Source organism: Kluyveromyces marxianus, chromosome 6 (assembly GCF_001417885.1).
Source record: "Kluyveromyces marxianus DMKU3-1042 DNA, complete genome, chromosome 6".
NCBI classification, from domain to species: domain Eukaryota; kingdom Fungi; phylum Ascomycota; class Saccharomycetes; order Saccharomycetales; family Saccharomycetaceae; genus Kluyveromyces; species Kluyveromyces marxianus.
In genome coordinates, this window is record NC_036030.1 from 3,585 (window position 1) to 25,459 (window position 21,875).

Below are 21,875 nucleotides of genomic sequence, written 5' to 3' on the forward strand. Positions count from 1 at the left end.
CCTACTACCGATGCTGAGGAATATCCAGTCCAACAGTTGTATTATACCATAGGTCAAGTAGTTAAAAAATTAGGCGCACGCCAGCCAGGTACTGCCTGACAGTCAATGGCCCCGAACTCCACACCCGCTCCTTCTTTAACATATTTGAGGTATGTCACCGTACTCCTGGACCTGAATAAGGTAAGGCAACTAGCAATTAAGTTCTTCTGACCGTGCCTGTTATCTTTGATTGCGGCAATTATGGTTTCTGTTAGACTGTCAGTGTCTCTTGTCTTACAGCCATTCTTGTCTCTAGAATACTTGTACAATACTGCGATGAATGGCGTGATGTCCAAACCATAACTACCATCTGAATGAAGTACATTCTGGGGGATGTTGACCTTTAACGCCAGAGTGTTGCAGGACATGCCCGGGCCATGCGACTTTCCGAACACTTTATCTATAACCAAACCTGTAAAGGCATGCGCACATCCTAAAGTTAATGCAAAAAAATACAGAAAGTTCATGTCAAGATAACGTCCAGTGATTTCGATGCTACTAATGTTTCATCGAAGGTCCCTACCATTTTGTAATATCACTCTTCTCTTTTAAATCTTGAAATCTATTCAGAATAATAATAAATATATTATACATATATATATTCTTTAAAAAGTGAAAATTACATTCCAATATATGCATGCCATCTTGTAGCTAAAGTAAAATGGAGTTTTAAAAGTTCAAGCCGGTAATTATGAGTCTTTAGTTAAGTAGTTATGCATCAAAAAATCCCCGTGTCAATCAAAGTTTGAGAATGCTCGCGTGTTAAGCATTAGATGACTGTGACTTATTTGGAACCTGGGTTCTATCCCACTCTGTTGTAATACCTTCAACCAGCTTGTTTTTAGCTTGCTCTATAAACGTCTGTATAACAGGGTCAGTACACTTTTGGGAATAGAGTACGAAAAGGTCATAACACTGTTGACCGTCGTAAAAGTAGCTGTTTGTCGACCAAATTCCTCTCTGAAAAAGATACGAATTCATAATTCTACCTATTTCTTCCCATGAATGACCTGTTATGATTAACTTTAAGAAAAAGAGGACATCGCCAGTCTCACTTATAAGCATGAGTGAAAAGGGGCCAAACATTAAAGATGTCAAAGCAACCAAAAATGTGATGCACGCTATTATAAGAAGTGTGTACGTAGCCCAGATATTATCTCTTTCATCGTAATGAACATCGTGTACAAGGGTAGTGCATAAAATGATTAATATGACGATTATACCTATAAAGGAACATACTATCACGGGATGTTCAGCAATTATATGGGAAAATCTGCCCCGATGAAGGTCTTTGCCGAGCTTTGAATACGCGAGTTGTGGAGGATTATCCGATTCTCCTTTCATTAGCAGCTGATGTGATGAAAGTGGTTTATTGCGCTTCAATGCATTTGATATAAATCAAACCTACGGTTGTTAATACTCATTTTGCAATGTTCACTTGCAACTAGGCTTCTTTAGAGAAGGTTTTACAGGTAACGAATAAATTTGAAGAAAGTAAAGCGGACAAAAATATATTACCACCAGCCTTCCTTTTCACTTTTATTTTCATTTTCACTTTTCGGGGATATATCTCCCCTACATTGACTGCTTACCTAATATCCAATTGTATGCCAGATATTAGAGAAAATGGAGGGCATCAGTAAATAATTAATTATGAACTAAATGTGTCTTGGCAAATGCAAAACTAAACCTCTCTAACAATAGGGCTACTTGACGATTGTAAGCGGGAAGACCCCCGGTTCACGTAAAAAATTGAATAAGCTATTCCCATAGCAGATTTCTTACACTCAGTGGGTAGAATTCAGCTGCTTCATCCTAATTAACTTTTGTAGCTGGATATTGTTGCGTTCAATTGATTTTTGTAGCTGGTAAGTTCACGTTCAAAGACATTAAGACTATTCTAAAGGTCCATGTTAGCATCATCAACAGAGGTACACTGATATCACCTATATTGGGGATTAACTAGAATAAAGAATATGCTTAATTAGATCTATAGAGGTAGTATATCGCGCCAACTCACAAATTTGCAAGGTTACAGTAGTTATCTTGTAGATATGCTGTAAAAGCACAAGTAAAAAATACAAACTCCCTAGAGAGCCTCGTTACATCACATCTGCAAATTGCCTGCAACGAAAAATTCTGCCAAGCCTGAACAAAACTCATTAGACATAGACTAACTACCTGTGCGGCACTTGTGTCCTTTTTTATTTCCTAAAGCTGTTTTTAAGGGCACTTGGAATGTACTACGTTTGTCTTTAAGGCACCCAGGTTCCTGCAGCAGTTTTTCCCTGCTATCAAAATGAGTACTACCTCTTAGACGGTTACGGACAGCTTCAAATACTGCATTTGTGTTTCTTTTTTCCTACCGAAAACTTTTACATGTCAAGAATAATAAATAATACTCGAGTTTGTTTTCCTCTTGTTCAATATACAAATACAGTCGATCTCTGCAGACGGTCCGGTAGTAGTTGAGATACATAGTAAAAGAAATCATAATAGTATTAATTGTAATCAGAATTATTAAGCATATTTTCTGCGTCAACTCAACTACACAGCGAAAAGGGCTGTTACTAAGTACTATGATGTTTCAGGAATAGCCAGTCTGACTATCACGAATAAAAAGCAAACAGCATCGTTGAAGTAATCCCATGCTTTAGGAGGTATTTAAGTATCACTCCAACCACTCTCTGCAGTTCAATGGTACGTTTAATGATGTAATTACCAAACTTCTTGTGCTATAACGAAGCCAAGTTAACCACAAAATTTATTGCAATGAATGCATCTATACCTGTATATGTATTAGGCTGTTCCGTGCATGAAAACCTTTCTTTGAACTCTAGTGTGGACATATGGAGGGCTAAAGGGTGTGGTGAACAGTATGGAAAAGAGAACAAAAAAGAGCTTTCGTCCCATGCCATTGATAATTATGTCCATCCTCCAATATATATGGAAGGAAACTTTATCATGCAAAGTGGTGTAGAATATATCGATTGTGGTGACAAATTTGTCCTGGAATATACCAATAGCACAACTCTACAGCAGGCCTGGCAATGCGGGGTCCTAGAGTCCTTACCTGTCAGCAGAAGTGCAGCTTCGCACACCCTGAAGATGTCTCTGGTGATGTATCTTCTATTGTTAGTTGGTTATTTCGTATACGAGTAGTTAAGATGGAGACATCAATAGCAGCGCATTATAATATTCTGGAGTTGTGAATCGCTAGGATCAAGGTAACAGCATTTGGTGATTGATCATTCCAAGAGTTATATAAGTAGAAGGCTTCTTCATGCAATTGTTCCATTTGAATCGAGCGCTGATGCGAAATAACAAGTCCAAATTATCAAATTAAGATCGTCCCGTGATGTCGCTATTGCTTCTTTTGAGGGAAAGCCCCGCTTCCTAATCATCCGGAACTGGATTTAAGAAAGCTTGATTTTATAAATGATTCATATAAAAAGAGTAATTGCATCTAGGTCAATGGGGAGTACCTCTTATTAGGAGAGCCCTCTTAACAACGAACTTACTGTATCTATCTTCACGAAAAAATTATTTAGTGAAACACATTCCAAGTAAACCAGAGGTCAATCAATTGAACACCACTAAATATCTTTCTCCAATTAAAAGTATAGAAGGAGAAAAAAGAGAGGAGGAGAGCAACCAAGGAAAATGCAAACCTTTCAACTTGAAAGTTCTGTTTCTGAAGTTTGTGGTTTTATTTTGTTTGAGTTTTGCTCTAGTTACTTGTAACCATTTTTACATGGAAGCTAAGAGACAAAGCGAAGATACCAATGTTACTATTTTTGCTACTGAAACAATTGTGAGCTCTGTGTCAACTATCCAAAGCCATCCCGCTGAGTTGTCGCTTTCTCTATCTAAACAAAATCGTTAGAACTGGATGGTAAACTCAGCTATTTCTGGTTTTCTGTTCTGCGCTGCTGGGTTGACGGGGGCATTTCTCATACAACATGTACGGCAGTCGAGTCACCAGCATGCTGTGTTATAGGTGCTTAGAAGAAGAAGATTATGATTCAGCTGTTTATCAATTCTTTCGCGATTCTTTCGTGATTCTCCCGCCTGGAACTATTGCTGGAATCCTTTTGTCGAAACCTAAATCACACCATTCTAAGTCAATACATTTGCCAGAAAATCCGGTTTCATTTAGTACAACTCTAATCTTTATATTCCCTTTCACTCTCCTTCTCTCCCCCCTCTAATCATGCTAGTACTTGTTACCCGTGTAATATACCGCCATTACAAACTCTCCCCTAACTTTCCTCTTCTTACCTGCAAACTTGGATCCCCTGTAGTTCCGATCCCCTAGAAGATATGTCTGTTGAGTGCTGTAGAACACATAGCTTATGATTGAATAGTACGTAAGGAACAAATATCCGTACCGAGGTTCGCATCATTAAAAATCGACACATACTACAATCAGCGATACCCCAGCACATACAGTGTAGACAAAATGATTGCTATGAAAAAACTTGACTTGGCAACAGCATTAGGAGCGTCACCGCATTCAAAACACACTGAAGCAAACACCCAGCACATACACAGACCAAGAGGAACTTTTACAGTACGAACATTGGTAGATTGCTTCATGCTGACAGAGCGAAGAGATTGTGGCTGAAAAAGAGTTTTTTTTTCTTCAATGTTGGAAGGCCCCATCGGCATGTAGTGGGAATTAGAACTATGTTGAAGGTGTTATCTTAATGAACACTCTAAATCATTTCAGAGTGCTTCAGCTCTCCTTGTTATTTACTCTCTTATCGAATGTATACGTTTTTGTTCTTAAATCAACGCAAGTCTGACTTCCACCACACATGATCTCATGTAAGTCGAGAAATATGAAATCTATTCAGGAAAATAATAATATTCATTATGAAAAAAAATTAAAAAATAAGACTTATACATTCTGTCTATTCTTTTTTTCTTCCTTAAACATCGAAGGGAATGATTATATTGAACTAGCTAGAGCAGACTTGTTTGCAGAACTACAAACTACAGTTCGACTCTTCTTGATTTGTTTTGCTATCAAAATCCTACTCCAGTCTCATTCAGAGCACACCTTAAAATCGAAATTAGCCTTGAATTAATAATCTTAGAAACATTAGTATTGTTTTTTTAATCCCTTATTTACTGCATTCACCTGTGAAGAGAGATAGAAGAAAAAAACGATCCATTTGATAACAGGGTTTTTAATTTTAAAGATGAAATAATAAGGAATAGAAGTCACCACAAGAAAGCCTATGGCGAAAGAAGTCAATGAGTCCATGATTGATTCTGAAGCTCTTAACAAAAGAAGTTCAGTCCGTAAAACTGTTTATAGAACAACTCAAGTTATTGCTTATTAAGTAACCAATAGTACTCTGTCTGTGTTTAATCCTCATTTTATAGGCTATTAGAGAGTTCAAATATAAAGGGGAATATATCGAAAAAATTTCATTGCATTGGATGAATGTTGCCTTTTTCTTATGATACACAAAATGTCTCCCATACCCGTGCGTATAGATAGATCTGTTTGGACTTAAGAGCGGACAAAAAAAATTGATGTGCCTTAATCTGTCAGATATGTCCGTGGTAATTTTCTTGGAACTGAAAAGCGGAACGGAAAAGTTTTTTGGTTGCCGAAAAGAAAACCGCCAACAAAAAAGACGAACATTTGAAAACTGAAGATATTGTAGCACATTTTCCCTTGATATTCACATATCGTTAAAAAACTGAATCATAAGGTTATATTGCCATTTGGAGCTTTCTGTATTTGGGACGTACAGATGCTTTTAAGCAAGTAAATATACGTTCTCCTACAGGGAATTCAAGAATAGGATAAATTTCCCCTTCAATCTTTAAAGGTTTTCATTTGACAAATTTCAGAATAATATTAAACAGCAGATCATCTTAGTTTCTACCCCTTCTATAATGATCTTCCCCACCTTAAACAAATGATCTGCTTACAATCTACATTGCACCTTTCAACCTTTAACACTACTCAAAAAAACGCCTACTGTTGGACTGGATATTCCGGTATCAACACCTACTACTTGAATATATTGCTCCTTTCGTATGCCACACCCTATATGTGCTATACGCCACTGACGTTTCTCACATTGGTATTTGCCTCTGTTGATCCTGGACGTCTTACGACGCTGTCTATGGTGACAGGTATTATATCAATTATAAAAGCTAAGGCTAAAACCTAGATATGCTAGGTTCAAGGCTAAAGTATTTGATAATTGAATTCATTCCAAATATATATATAAGTAGAAGGTTTCTTCATCTACTGCCATCAATACCACAAACCTCTCATCTGAAGTCCCCCTCCTACCTACTACTTCTGATGAATATCCAGTCCAACAGTACCCTTAATGTATCCAAAAAAAGAAAAAAAGAAAAAATTTACATCATATTGCAGTTTCGCAATTTTGTCTGCTGGCTTTTGGAAGAACTCCGACGAGCCCTGCATGCAAATGCGTAGTTTTTCTCATTTTTCGTCTAGCTCTTTCAGTTTTTTTTTTTTTAGTCAGTTATTTTCAAATACATCGTACAATAGGGCTTCAGCCCAGACTGATACATCTTAGAAGCCTCTGATTCTCTCTCTAATATAAGCCTCTCTTTCTCTCTCTCTTACGAAATTGGTAATAATTGTTCTCAACTGCAAAAAGCAATAGGCAATAACAAAGATCCATTTGGCTTCAGGGTTCCTAATGCGAAAGATGAAATAATAGGGAATGGAAGTCACCAAAAAAAATAAAACGGTGAAGGAAAGCAAAGGATCATCATCATCATCCATAATTGATCCTGAAGTTCTTAGCAGAAGGAGTTCATTCCGTAAAATTGATTACAGAACAACTTGAATTTTTAATAATTAAGTGAACAACAGTACGCCGTCTGTGTTTATTCCTCATTTTTATAAGCTTCTAGAGAGTTTAAATATAAAGGAGGGAAATATCGAAAATCTTCCAATGAATTGGATATCTGTGGTCTTTTCTCTATGAATATAAAAAGTTTCATCTCATATGCTTGTGTACGGATCTGTTTGAACCAAAGAACGGACAGAAAAATGAGCTGCCTTAATCTGTCAGATATGTCCGTGGTAATTTTCTTGGAACTGAAAAGCGGAACGGAAAAATGTTTTTGGTTGTTGAATAGGAAACCGCTAACAAAAAAGACGAACATTTGAAAACTGAAGATATTGTAGCACATTTTCCCTTGATATTCACATATCGTTAAAAAACTGAATCATAAGATTATATTGCCTTTTGGCGCTTTCTGAATTTGGGTCGTACAGATGTTTTTAAGCAAGTAAATATACGTTCTCCTAAAGGGAAATTCAGGAATAGGATAAATTTCCCCTTCAATCTTTAAAGGTTTTCATTTGACAATTTTCAGAATAATATTTAACAGCAGAGCATTTTAGTTTCTACGGACACTGATTAATAAGTTTTAACACATATACCTTAACGTATGTGTAGCATTTAATGGCTTAGGTAATCAGTTGGATTTTGTCTTAGGTTAAGGGTATGAATCGCTATTTCCTAAAATATTTGTTATTACCGTTGCTTGTTTCTAGCACGGCTTGGTGTGTCTATGATTATTTCACTAAAGAGAGTACACAAATGCAAGGTCAAATTGGTGGAGTATGGTATAGCTATTCCTCTAATAAATGCAATTGTGGTTCTATAGTAGAACCAAAAGCAATTTCTGTTGTTATCAGAGAGGTTATCGATTCCGTTGAACCTAACTGGATTTCGGACGTATATTGTATTACGATGTCTCACTATGGTATCTCTCACGGGACCTTATTAGTCATTCCAGATCCTTCACTTATGCCTGCAACATGTGATGATGCGGCATACAATGGTAGCTACGACATGACTTTCAAAATTCTAACTGCTCCATGGAGATATAATAGTCAAGAAAGTGTGCATTAATGTTTATTCTTTGGCAACAGCTAAGTAACGGCACTCTCTAATGGAAAATATACCAATCAAGTTCATATATGGTAGTTCTCAGTAAGAGATCACATTTTTTCCAGATTTATATTATGAACTTAATCATCGGAAATTTATACAATTGCTGCAGTTGTGTTACACTTATACCAAAGCTACCACGTTTGGTATTTATATCTATTCCAAAAAGCATTTAAGTAAATGGTTTCTTCATCCAATTCTGCCATTTTGACTCACTTACTCATATTTTTCTACTATAATTTGTATCTTAAACAGAGGAAACCAAGGAAATCCTCAGTAAACACGTACTTATATGTTGTTCGACTCAAACTCAAAAAATGATGGCATCAACTGACAATGAGGCACAAACTTCGAACAATTTATTCATGTGTTGTGATTGCGAGCTGAATGACATTTATCAAGACGACGAGGATATTATATCCAAAGTATCTTTCCCAAAAAGCCATTTTAACATCACTAATTATATTTTTCAATTACTTCATTCATCACAGGCCTACATTCCTTTAATAGCATATGTAATCCAATAAAAATCTTCAGTATTAAAATTTGCTTATTTTAAGGTGTTGGAATTTGCATTGATATACTACAGCTGGTATGGTCTCGCTTCAAGTTCTATAAAGTAACCTATTAATCGTTTGCTTCAATTTTAGATAAATTAATAAGTTGCCGTTTTTTTGGATTTTCTTGGAATCTAAGCTGTTTTTTCGGTTCAACCATTATTAAATATGATAAGATAAGATATCAGATATATGACTTGATCAGATTCGGAGTTGCCGATATATAAAAGACATTTGAGTACTAATCGTATATTCAAATTGTGAAATGTGTTTTAAGGTATGAATTGAATCTTTGTTGTACTCATCGAATGATATAATTATTAAGATTAGCAAAACTATCAAAGGCGTAAAGGCCGTCCATACGATAATGACTATGAAATTATTTGATACGTTGATTAAAAATGGAATCATAGTTACTGCAAGTGATGTTTATCCGGCTGATATCGCTATCAAAGACGGTAGGATTATACAAATTGGAGAACGTATTAGTGTTGACTCAGCTCGAGACGTGATTGATGCTGAAGGTGCGTTCATCACCCCAGGAGGAATCGACGCACATGTCCATGTTGATGAACCATTGAAGTTGTTAGGTCCTGTCGTGGATACGATGGAAGATGCTACAAAAACTGCTGTCACTGGTGGTACTACAACAATCATTGCTTTTGCAACTCAGAATAAAGAATACGTTGGAGAAGATGCCCTATCAAAATCAGTAAAGGCAGATGTGGATTTGTATGCTACACAAAACCTTTATTGTGATTATGCATTGCATCTGATTCTATTTTCAGTTACGAAACCTTCCATTAAAGGCTCTTCCAACTTGGATAAACAATTGTCCAAAGTATATGATGACTTTGGGGTCAGTTCTGTGAAGGTTTTCATGACATATCCAGGTTTACAAATCAGCGATTATGATATTTTAACAGTAATGTCTGCAACAAGAAAAAATGGGTTCACCACCATGGTTCACGCTGAAAATGGTGATATGGTAAAATGGATGATTGAAAATCTAGAAGATCAAGGACTTACCGAACCCTATTATCATGGCATCTCTAGACCCACCATTGTTGAAGGAGAGGCAACTAACAGGGCTATTGTGCTAGCGCAATCTTTAGATACCCCCGTCTTGTTTGTTCATGTTTCTTCACCAGAGGCAATTGATACTATTAGAGCTGCACAAACAAAGGGTTTGAAAGTATATGCTGAAACTTGTCCTCAATATGCATTACTTTCTGATTCTGACACCAAATGTCATCATGGAACAGGTCATAGCGAATCTTCAGATCCTTTTATTGGAGCTAAAAATATTTGTTCACCGCCACTTCGTCCTGAGCAATGTCAGCAAGCTGTATGGAACGGTATAAATAATGGAACTTTTACTCTCATTGGATCTGATCATTGTGCTTATAACTACTACGATAAAACAAGCGGAAAAATTGACGCGTTCAAAAATGACAAAAACGGAGAGTTCAGATATATTCCAAACGGTATTCCTGGTGTATGCACGAGAATGCCACTCATGTTTCATAGTGTTTTGACGGGAATGATCAGTGACATGATGACGTTTGTGAAACTTCAATGTACAAATCCTGCTAAATTGTATGGCTTGTACCCAAAGAAGGGATCAATTCTGCCAGGAGTAAGTGATGCAGATTTAGTTATCTGGTATCCAAATTCGGCCGAACCTAAGTCTTATCAAAAGCGTCCATTAACTATTAGTAATGACATCCTCAATCAAAAGTGTGACTATACTCCTTATGAAGGGCTTCAAATAGACAACTGGCCAAGATACACTTTAGTAAAGGGTAAAGTTGTTTACAGAGAGGGAGAGATTGTATCGGACTCAGGTATCGGCTCTTACGTTAAAAGATCCAAAAGCTCCATGTGTTCGCCAAGAAATAAATGGTTAACAGAATGGAAACCGAAATATGTCAATCAGTGACGAATACGATTACATATTCGTGTATAAGTTCTTCAACTTGTCTCCAACATTATAAATGATGGTACACATACAGAGAATATGATAGTGTGGACGACTACAAGACCTTGGACATTGAATATTTCATAGAATAAGATACTAAATTTGGAACGCAAAAATCACTAAGTAATAATAACCTAAGAAGATGTACATTTATGATTCAAGCCTGGGCAAGTAAATTCACTGGTGACCTTGGAGATGTGGTTTATTCTGGGTAGGAACTCTTCGTTGACAACAAGTGTTAAAAAAACAAGATGAGGCACCTAGAAAGAAAGAACTAACATCTTATATAGATCAAATATTTGGCTTCGAAACTTTTTTAAATGAGTTTTTTGGCATGAATTCAATTGCATGCCGGGTCTAAAGTCTTTGATAAATCTTTAAGTTTCAGAATCTATGTCATACTAAGAGGATATAAATATGACATGGAACTTGTCCATTCATATAGGTAAAAAACTGATAATTATACCCTATTCCTCTTTAGCTAAAACCAAGACTTCAAGTCCCACTTTTGGACACTTAACCTCTGGAATATTATCAAAAGTTGAAAAATCAGTAAAATCAATTGTACTTGTGTGTCATTTCATTGTGGCCAACTTTATTTTATAATCCAACGGCTTCCTTACTTATATGCAATAAAATGAGAGGTGAATAACTTTTAAATTCAAAAAAACAATGAATATCCGAAGTTGCATGTACCCACCCAAACACGGTAATGGTAAAAGGAAGAGTTGACGCATCATTCCACATGAAGCAAAATATATTAATTTATCGTTTCAGACAGAACAAACTGATAAGGACATTCTTATTTTACTAGAGAATTTAAAACAATATATGTAACTTAAACTGATATTCACTGACATTTTCTCTACTAACATCGGTATTATAGTTATGATGAATGTTCAGACCAACAGCATTCAATTCGAGCATAAAAAAACTATACTTACTATCCTTATAACTTTTAAAAATTTTGGTTTCAATTTATTGATTAAAAGCGTTTCGGTATTAACCGATCTCAAAATGTACTTCATTTTACACTTTCAGCTATTCTGGACTCATACTCTTCTTTAGATTCGTTTTCATGCCATCTGAGATTATAAGCTGTATGGGTAGGGTCCAAAAATTTTGACCCAAACAACTGCTCCCGGAATGTCAAATGTCCGTTCGGGCTAGTTGGATAGTCTTGTTGAATTAATCCACGTTTCCTTAAAACCGGGAGTAATTCATTTATGATTTCTTCAAAGCTTGTTGGTATTGAGGTTGCAGTGAAGTTAAAACCATCAATATCAGAATGAGTTACCCAATCTTCGATTGCATCTGCGACCTCTTCAGCTGTACCTACAAATATTACACCACTTCCAGACACTTTAATCTTATCAATTATTGCACGTTTGGTCCACTTTTTGACTGAGGGGTCAGCGTCTTTAAACTTCTTAATGTTAGAGGCTATAGCATGATGTTCTTTAGAATCGAGGACATCGTCCTCTCCATAAACGCTCAAATCTACACCGGTCCAACCAGAAAACATAGCGGCTGCAGCGTCGTCATTGTCGGCAAGTTTCTTTTTTTCCTCATACTTTTCCCAAGCTTCTTCGTGTGTTTTACCTATAATCACCGTTGCTAAGCAAAGGAACTTAATCTTACTGACATCACGATTGAATTTGGTTTTTGCTATCGTCTTAACATCTTCTACGGCAGCTTTCAAAGCTTCCTTAGTCAAATGAGAGAAGAAAATTACCTCAGCATTTCTTGCAGCAAGTTCCTTACCCTTTGGAGAAGCACCTGCTTGAATGATCACCGGTAGCTTTTGCTGACTTGGTTGGGTGAAAGAAGGACCCGGCACTGTGAAGTGTTTTCCTTTATGATTGATATGTCTCAAACCTTTGGGATCAGTAAAAACTCCTAACTGTTTGTTCTTTAACACAGCACCATCTCTCCATGAACTTAAAAATAGCTTGTACACGACGTCAACAAACTCTTCTGCCCTTTCATATCTTTCTGAATTTGAAGGCAAATCAGCACCAAGTAAGTTTCTTGAGGCACTTTGTAAATATGAAGTCACGATGTTCCATCCAACACGCCCATTCGTAATTAAATCAAGGGTACCTAATCTTCTCGCAAGGTGATAAGGTTGTTCGCTTATAGTTGAAATCGTTAACCCAAAAGCTAAATTTTTTGTTACTGACGCCATTAATGGTATAAAATAACTTGGATCAGATACAGGAAATTGAGATCCAGCAATAGCCACTGGTTCTAAATTTCCAGGGCCTTTAAAGACATCATATGGTCCTAGGACATCAGCAAAGAAAACGGCATTAAATTTCCCTTTTTCTAGCAATTTTGCAAGATCTGTCCAGTAGCTGGGGTCCTCGAATAGATCTGAAGACTTGTCATCTTCGTTCCTCCAGGAATTGATAGTTTGATTACCAGCGGAACCCATCAAAAAGGCATTAATAATTAAAGTCTTTTTTGGAGTGTCGTGATATTTTTGTCTTTTAGATAATGGCTCTTGTAAATGAGAAGCCCCTTCATCGATTATATTACTCTCAGTCATAATATTACTGATGTATAGTGGGTTTAATTGGCCTACTGAATGCCCAATTAAAGGTATATAGGTCAGATTTTTGTTTCTGAATTATTTACCTTGATTCTGCTTTGGCTTTCGATTAAACTTATGTGACTCTTTTATATATATTAATTTATGCATCTTCAATAGCTTTGCTTATATTTCCATCCCGTCTTTTACCAGTGACCGTTTTTGACTTTGGTTAATGTGGCTGTCAAAATCATTTGTTGTAGTGAAAAGACAAATTTAAGGTAAACATCAAATTAAGTAGCGCCATTAAGATTCTGAGAAAATCAAGAAGCACGCCTTGTTTTTTTTTTTGAATCTTAGATGCGATAATGATATATGATATGGTCCCAGCATCTCATTTCTATTTTTATATTAATAAATCAAATGGATGCCATGACAGTTTAGCAAATGTGTATTTTGATCAAAGTTACTTAAAGTCGGAATTACTGTTACTTAAAAGGCATATTCTGCAAGATGAGGTTCGTCAGTTGAATTTTAAGGTTAGTATAAATAGAAATGACCCAGTATAGTCTCGGTATCTAGTCAATTGGTATAGGTTTTGTGTTTGAGTATTCTCGAAGAAATTTGTCCGCATTAGGATTCAAGAGAGGGGACATCCAAGGAATTCTGCCAATACTTTCCATTCAAAGTAGTTCAAGAATGCTGCTCTGGAAGTATTTTCTGAGCTGTTTGGCGAAACGATACTTTTTTTGTACGGCAAAACTTGTTTTTGAGAATATACTGACTCTGAAGATCCCAGTTTAGTACCATCTGCGGAGAAAGCTTCGACCAAGATACCATCGTCGATTTTTTTCTTTGCGGTAAAGGTTGTTTCAAATCCTGTTCTGTGTGTGGACCCTAATAGAATTCTGCTTCCATCTTCTTCTACAGTGAAAAATTTCCAAGTTTTGGTTCTTGTGTCACCATTCCATGAAACATATATCTTAGTTTCATCATCGTTGGTATATTCAGAAAACACAGCAATGTCTTCGTGAGGAACACCGGTCCAATTAAACTTGAAAGCGCGGTAATTTTCAACCTTCTCACCGAGATGACCGGAGTCAAAGTAGGCATGAAATATTGGGGTTTCTTCTTTGTTGAATTCTGTAACAGCCCCTGATGAACCCCAATTGACAATCGCGTTACCATTTGGAAGGATTTGAATTGATCCTTGAGATTTTGATAATAGATTGTCCGGCGGCAAATAATACTTCAATAGGTAAGCGTTTCCTTTCTTAAAATCAACTTCTATAACCTTTCCTGAAGAAGTTGGTGAGTAACTTACCACATTCCCTACCCCATTTTCCGTTCCTTGTGCCGAGTTATCATAGAAAGAAATAATCTCTTTGCTACCGTCCTGTTCGATCCATCTAGCGTGGTGCTGGAAAGAGAAATTGAAGTTAGAATCAAAAGATGATGATGTGATATTTGGTAGCCCGCCCAATTTCCAGATTATTTCTCCGGAAGACCCGTCAATCTTGTACAATGAAGCTGCATTTCTAGCAGAGAGCAAGTAATTTCCGTCCTCATCTTTATCAACCGAATTGATGTGGAAATAGTCCCATGCATCACTAGAATTAAAACCAGCGCCCGCTTGCCCTTCAGTTACGGACAAGACGGAATCATTCGGCGAGACATGTTCCAGTGAACTCCACTCATACAAAACCTCGCCAGTTTCGATGTCCAACTCCTGGAAAATGGAGTCAACGATCCATTGTTGCTCTGGAGTAGCATTGTAAGGAGTTAGATCTGCAGGAACTGGTTGGTATATTTGAATCAAGGCAGTCTTTTCATTTATAATATGGAACTCATGTTTATCAGAAACTTTATGCTTGCCTGCTCTTAACTCTTTAATAGTTTCGTAGTTTTTGTTCAACAACGTAATATGTCCATGTCCATGGCCATAATAAGGATTGTGCAACCCTTCAAATGAAAAGAGAATGTCTTCACCTTTATATCTTGCTTTTTGGAAATTAGTAGCCCAAATTGAATAATAACCAAACCCAGACCAAACTAATTCACCTTTGTCAGTAAATATATATGGACCCTCTTGTCTCGGACCATGATGATTTCTGTCTGCGAACCCAGAAAATGGTGCAGCAAATATGTACCCTGGAGATGTTTCCTCTGTTGCAGGAATAGTGATGTTTAATATTGGAGCTGATAAGTCAGGTCTTGATCTAAACTGCCAGTCAGCAACTGTTGTTGAAACAATTGCTGACAGAGAGAAAACGGTAGATATAAATTTCATCTTTTGTTCCTCTATTTTTTGAAATAGATCTGCAGGTTATTGAACTGCCAATACTTTCTTCCAAAGATATCAAACAAAGTTGTACTATATTGCATAACAACAATCTCAGTCAGTTTTTAATCTCGGTACTAATTCGTATCAATTTATATTTCAATGAACTCACATAGCTCATACAGAAATGGTTGTGTTTTCACCTGTTGACTAGTCAACTTTATTAAGGAACACAGGTTCTAATATAAAAGACACTAGGAAACTTTCTCCGTTGAAGTTACAACGGTCGGAGAACCCCGAATATAATATTAGCAAAGTTATGAAATATACGTTAAAACTTAAAATACGAACCACAATGACTTTTTCACTCCAGCTTTAATTTATGGTACACTTTGTCTCAAAATCAATTCGATAATCAAACTAAGAAGGTTCGATTGTCTTTATTTTCTTAAAGTCTTGAGAACCATTAAGTATACATTTTACTAGCTTCGAGAGGTTAAGTTCAAAAAATTTGACCCTGGTAATACTATGGAACAATTGTCTCAAATGTGTGGTTTACTTGCTAAAAAAGGTGGTTTACTAATGTCTGAATTGTTATTACGTAGGCGAGGTGAGACTTTTACAAAGATGTTTTAATCTTTGCTTGTCATTTAGGTAAATCTAGTCAGTAATACATACTCGTGCCTTTCCTGTTCTAGAGTAAGGGCCTATAGAAGTGGGTTAAGGAATCTATCCCATATCAATAAAATTCCAGTAGTCCGAAATATTCTCAACTAGTTAAAGTTTATTTCCACCCAAAATTCAAGAGTCTAGACGGGCAACATGGAAGAGATTATACTAAATCGATCAGTAGAGAGAAGCGATATTCTTTTCGAAATAGAAGCCGTGCCCTCAGTGTTCAGTGTCGGAGCATGGTAAATGACGAATCCAAAAACAAAAGTACCTATTTTAAAAGAGTTCCATTATGATTCAACAAGAAAAAATAAACTGGAATGAAAGCTAAATGTCCCGTAACGTATAACAAGTTTTCGAATAACAAAGAGGGTTAAATTGAAATTATATACAGTCCCAAATGCTCTTCCAGGGACAAATCCCCTACTAAGAGTTAACTGTTTTCTATGTGCTCAAAATGGAATTTTTGGGTTCGGCAGAGATGATTCCACCAACGCATTGACGTAAACAATGTGTAAGTGGGTTCAAACAAGAATTTATACGGAAGACTCAAGACAACTTGCATAATAATTCATTCTTCTGAATTGTGTTAGTACGCCTCAAACTACTAAAGCGGGTTTGTTTCATTAACTAATTTGAAATTATTTGCTGCAGGATGACTTTTTGTTAATTTTCCGAGACACACTCCGATTTTGACCTTTATCTATTTCTCGGAAGAACTACTGTAGCGCTTAAAAAAGTTCAACGACAATAAAGTCTTTGAAAGAGTTTTGAACCCTAGTCGGAAAAAGTCTTTGAATTGACTAATTTATTGGGGAAATTGAAGCCCTGTACTTTTGTGTGAGGATGCCGTTATGCTTATTTTTCTGCTTTCATGCTGTATTCATGTAAATGGAAGTAAATTCCTATGAATGGTAGTAGATAGTAAGAGAAGAAATTCAAATGCCGGACAAATACGTTAAACAATACCATTAAGCCACCAAGTTCTTGGCCTAACATTCAAGTGTGGGTTTTGAACTCATTGTTTTTGAATTTTGGAACGTTTGCCAGTAATCATATAAAAGCAGGCTAGCAATCCCATATTAATCCGTCATTTGATTCAAGATACGGTTGCATCATCTTTTTATCATCAGTTCAGAGATATCATCACTAAGTAACTCAAAAATGCTGGATAAGAATAGCAATCTATACAGAGTATACAGAAGTACATTGACCCAAGCTTTTATAATTGGCTTTCTGTCTTTCACCCAACCTGGAGTATGGTCAGCTATTTCCGGATTAGGGGCTGGGGGATTGCAAACGGTGAAGACAGCCAATACTTCATCGGCAATTTTGTTTGCTGTGATGTTTGTGTTCTCACCTATCTTCGGTATTTTAATTAATAAGATTGGTGTTAGACCAGTTATCTCAATAGGTACTATAGGCTATGTCTTTTGGTCGGCTGGGTTGTATAAGAATTCCAAAGATGGTTCACAGGCTTTAGTCCTTGCTGGGGCTGCTATTTGTGGTGTATCTGCTGCTGCATTTTGGACCGGCGAAGCTAGTGTTGCTATCCTCTACCCTGAGCAAAATCAACGAGGATTATTCATAGGCATTTGGCAAGTGATTAATAAGATTGGTGGCCTTATTGCTGGTGCTGTAACGCTTTCATTAAATATAAAAGGTAATAAAAGTGGTTCTGTTGGTTTGAATACCTACGTTGGGTTGATGGTAATTCAATGCTTAGGTTTCCCTGTCTCTTTTTTGTTGTCTCCACCGGAAAAGGTGATCAGAAAAAATGGCACCGTTCTTAAACCATCGATCACTAATAAGACAGTAAAGGAAGAAATTAAAAATCTTTTCAGAGTTCTTCGCAGAAAGGAGATTATAGGCCTTACACCGATCTTCCTTTCTGTTGTATGGTTTAATACATGGCAATCTAATTATATCACCCACCATTTCACCGTGAGAGTTCGGGCATTGAATTCATTACTTACCGCCTTGATTCCAGGTATGACTGACGTTGTAGCAGGATTACTTCTGGATACCAAATTTTTCAGACGGTCTTTGAAAGTCAAAATTTCATGGATAGTTACAGTATCTTTGATGACAGCATTTTTCATATATTCAATAATAATACAACATCAGTTTGACACTAACCCTGAAGAAGGTATCGATTGGACTGGCAATGCTAGGTTTTCCAGATCTTTTATTCCCTTCCAGCTTTTCAAAATATCGGGAGAATTGTTTTTCAATTGGATTTATTGGGTAGTTGGAACTTACCAGTTCTCCTCAGAAGAGATTCCCCATGTTTCGGCAATCATAAGATCATTTGAATCATTAGGTCAGACGTTTGCTTTCGTTGTAGGGACAACCAATGATAATGATATGACCAATTTGGCTGTTTCTGCAGGGGCATTTTTTTTGTCTGTAGTGCCAGCAACTTATGTCGCATTTTTGGCCACAGATGATGATATTCAGAGCTTTGCTGTAGATCCAGTGAAATCAATCACTGAATCTGATGAAGATTCAGCCACTGGACCAGAGATCACACCCATTCAAACAAAAGATAAAGCGTTACTAGTTGAGACAGTTCGTCCTTTGAAGGATGATTCGGATTGAAGCTATTCTACTCTTTTTTTTCTTGACATTCTTGATGAGAATTTTAACATTGTATAATATTATCCCTCTGCACTTGTGCTCTTTTACAAGCTCGGAAATTCCACCACCATACTGAAGTAACTTTCATTTCTATACTGATCTATATGACATTTCACATATTCCTGAAGGTACTGCAATGTATGTTTTTTTTTTTTGAGTAAGTGGAGGTTGTTGATCTTAAGACTGTGACAGATTAGAAAACCTCAGATTTAAGAAAACTGATAACTATAGCATAGCATACAGAAATCAGGAAAAGTGTTTTATTTTAATCGTTAAATCACACAGTAACTGCTCTAGTGAAAGGAATATCTAGGAACCCTTGGAATTTTAACATATCAAACGTACTTTTTTTTTTTGGAGGGACCTTCGTATGTGCTTGGCATTGATTTTACCAAAGTCATTTTGAGACAAAGTTAGAGGGTGCGGGTCCATAAGACTACGGTTAAAAAGTAAAAAATACGTAGAAATATACGACATCAAATCAAATATTTGGCCAGTCTATATTTCACCGATAAAATTGATGGTCTTTTTTCAGTTAATCATTTATTAACACTCTGTATATAAGTAAGTTTAGAGCTAGATTATTTCGTTCCATACACAACATTTGATTTCGTCAGTTCTATCTTTCCTAGTAAAAGAAAGCAGAAATTCAGTGTTGGAAAATTAAAACAAAAGAATAGAACCTGACTGACAATGACAATTTCGGACTCAACAATTAAAATTGAAAATACTAAACCTAACTTTATCATCATTGTTGCGGATGATTTAGGATTTAGCGATCTTTCATCCTTCGGTGGTGAAATTGAAACACCCAATTTGGATAAATTAGCCAAAAATGGGTTCAGATTCACAGGGTTCCATACTGCATCAGCATGTTCACCAACGAGGTCAATGCTTTTGAGTGGTACTGATAACCACCTAGCAGGATTAGGACAGATGGCAGAGTATGCAAGACAATTTCCTGATTTGTTCAAGGATAAACCAGGATATGAAGGGGTTCTGAATTACAGAGTAGCATCTCTGGCGGAGATTCTCAGTCCAGAGTATTATAGCTTTATATCGGGTAAATGGCACCTTGGTTTGGAAAAGCCATATTGGCCAAGCGACAGAGGATTTGAGAATAGTTTTACACTATTACCGGACGCAGGTAATCATTTCAAGGACAAGCTAGAAAATAAAATATTTCTCCCTTGGATTTACCAAGAAAATGGTCAACCAATTGATCCACATACTTTCCCAGACAACTTCTATTCAAGTGATTACTTTACAGACAAGTTCTTACAGTATTTAGATGACACAGAATCAAGAAAAGACAGACCTTTCTTGGGACTTTTGACATTCACAGCACCTCATTGGCCTCTACAAGCACCTCCTGAAACCATACAGAAGTATAAAGGAAAATATGATGACGGTCCTTTTGCTCTGAGAAAAAGACGATTGCAGAGAGCTAAAGAGCTTGGTATTTTGTCGGAAGAAGTAGTTCCTCATCTTGTAGAAACTATGAGAGAAAAAACTTGGGAATCATTAGATGATGAGCAAAGACGATATGAAAGCAAAATTATGGAGGTTTACGCCGCTATGGTTGATAAGTTAGACCAAAATGTTGGAAGATTATTGGATCGTTTGGAGGAAACAGGAGAAATAGAGAATACCGTGATTTTATTCCTTTCAGATAATGGTGCGGAGGGAATGTTGATGGAAGCTTTACCTTTTGGTGGTAAAACCTTCAGGGAGAGAATTTGTACAGATTATGATAATAGTTTTGAAAATATTGGTAAAGGCAACAGTTTCGTATACTATGGGGATTTGTGGGCTCAGGCAGCTACGGCTCCAAAGTATATGTACAAAATGTGGATCACAGAGGGGGGGATCAATTGTCCATTGATCCTTCATGCACCATCTTTGAGACAAAAATGGCAGGAAGATGCAATCATTGACGAATTTACCACTGTAATGGACATCCTTCCAACTATTTTAACTTTAGCAGATATACCCCACCCGGGAGATACGTTTAAAAATCGGCAAGTTTACCGGCCAAAGGGTGTCTCTTGGGTCCCATATCTAACTAAACAAGAAGACACAGTATATGGTCAAAATAAAGTTGTTGGTTGGGAATTGTTCGGCCAGAGGGCCATCCGTGAAGGAAGATTTAAAGCTGTCTATATTCCACCCCCATTTGGTGAGGGTGTATGGGCTCTTTTTGATGTCAAAGACGATCCTGGTGAAACCAATAACATTTCTGAACAATTTCCTGATGTTATGGAAAGAATGTTGGATCACTGGTCGATCTATAAATCCGAGACGGGGTTAGTGGAAATGGATGATACATATTTCAAAGACGTCAAATACGAGAAAAGAGTAATCCCTGATTCTTTGGAACCATAAGGGTCATCATCTACTAAAGAAGTCAGAAAAGCGCCCATTTAGAAAACTTGGTTATGCTCGCTAGCTTTTTGGAGGAGAATTATGTTTCTACCCAATAATCCAATATACTCGTAATTGAAACAGCCTATTTTGCTAGCCTGGTCAACCGTCTTCTGATTATTCTCAAGATAATACTCGGGTATGCCAGTAGTGATGTTAAAAAAAGGGAAAGAAAAATGAGCTGCTACTTACTGATTTTGAAAAATAAACTAATTCTAGGGATGTAATCTCTAGTATCTGTCAGGAATGAATCTTTACACAATTTCTCCTTATTTAATTCGTATTGAAAGGGGAACTTTACCAAAATTTCGCCGTCAAAAATGCTACTTAAGTGCTGACAATGATGATATGTGTCAACCTTGAATTTAAAGCCTCTAGAGAGTAGCATTGTCCATTTTTACCGCCTACTTTTTTAATGGTTTCTGGTTCAGAATACATTATACCTTTTCTTTGATGAAAAAACACCCTCGTAATTCCGCTGACAAGAAATTGGATTCAGTTCCCAAATGGTGGTGTAGTCAACTCAACGAAGTTCTATGAGCTCAAGCATACCTAGACGTTTTAAACATAAAAAGGAAAACCTTTTTTTTTTTTATTAGCGCATCATATAGAAGTTCTCTACACTTCCAACGTTTGCTTTATGTACAAAAAATACATAAGAGACGATCTATTTAGCTTGTTCTCTTTCAATTTAATGCATCTGAACTTCTAAAGATGAAAATTATCTAACAATAATCATTTATAAAAGGAACGGATATAAAAGTGGGTATTGAAATTATTC

At 36.6% G+C, this 21,875-nt stretch overlaps 6 protein-coding genes across 6 annotated transcripts; 3 read left to right on the forward strand and 3 right to left on the reverse strand.

Moving 5' to 3' along the window:
• Positions 1-801: 801 nt before the first annotated feature.
• On the reverse strand, positions 802-1,383 carry KLMA_60001 (DUP superfamily family; the record flags this gene model as incomplete). The annotated part of the gene is made up of 1 exon (XM_022820644.1): positions 802-1,383. The coding sequence occupies one exon, from the start codon at positions 1,381-1,383 to the stop codon at positions 802-804; it is 582 nt and encodes a 193-aa protein (XP_022677086.1).
• A 7,547-nt stretch (positions 1,384-8,930) lies between these two features.
• PYD2 (hydantoinase/dihydropyrimidinase family protein) lies at positions 8,931-10,505 on the forward strand (the record flags this gene model as incomplete). The annotated part of the gene is made up of 1 exon (XM_022820645.1): positions 8,931-10,505. The coding sequence occupies one exon, from the start codon at positions 8,931-8,933 to the stop codon at positions 10,503-10,505; it is 1,575 nt and encodes a 524-aa protein (XP_022677087.1).
• Positions 10,506-11,568: 1,063 nt separating this feature from the next.
• Positions 11,569-13,095, reverse strand: yxeK (putative monooxygenase yxeK; the record flags this gene model as incomplete). Its single annotated transcript, XM_022820646.1, has 1 exon — positions 11,569-13,095. The coding sequence occupies one exon, from the start codon at positions 13,093-13,095 to the stop codon at positions 11,569-11,571; it is 1,527 nt and encodes a 508-aa protein (XP_022677088.1).
• Positions 13,096-13,717: 622 nt separating this feature from the next.
• KLMA_60004 (arylsulfotransferase family protein) lies at positions 13,718-15,367 on the reverse strand (the record flags this gene model as incomplete). Its single annotated transcript, XM_022820647.1, has 1 exon — positions 13,718-15,367. One exon carries the CDS (start codon positions 15,365-15,367, stop codon positions 13,718-13,720), a length of 1,650 nt encoding a protein of 549 aa, XP_022677089.1.
• A 1,827-nt stretch (positions 15,368-17,194) lies between these two features.
• KLMA_60005 (UNC93-like protein) lies at positions 17,195-18,631 on the forward strand (the record flags this gene model as incomplete). Its single annotated transcript, XM_022820648.1, has 1 exon — positions 17,195-18,631. The coding sequence occupies one exon, from the start codon at positions 17,195-17,197 to the stop codon at positions 18,629-18,631; it is 1,437 nt and encodes a 478-aa protein (XP_022677090.1).
• A 732-nt stretch (positions 18,632-19,363) lies between these two features.
• On the forward strand, positions 19,364-21,055 carry KLMA_60006 (arylsulfatase; the record flags this gene model as incomplete). Its single annotated transcript, XM_022820649.1, has 1 exon — positions 19,364-21,055. One exon carries the CDS (start codon positions 19,364-19,366, stop codon positions 21,053-21,055), a length of 1,692 nt encoding a protein of 563 aa, XP_022677091.1.
• Positions 21,056-21,875: the final 820 nt, after the last annotated feature.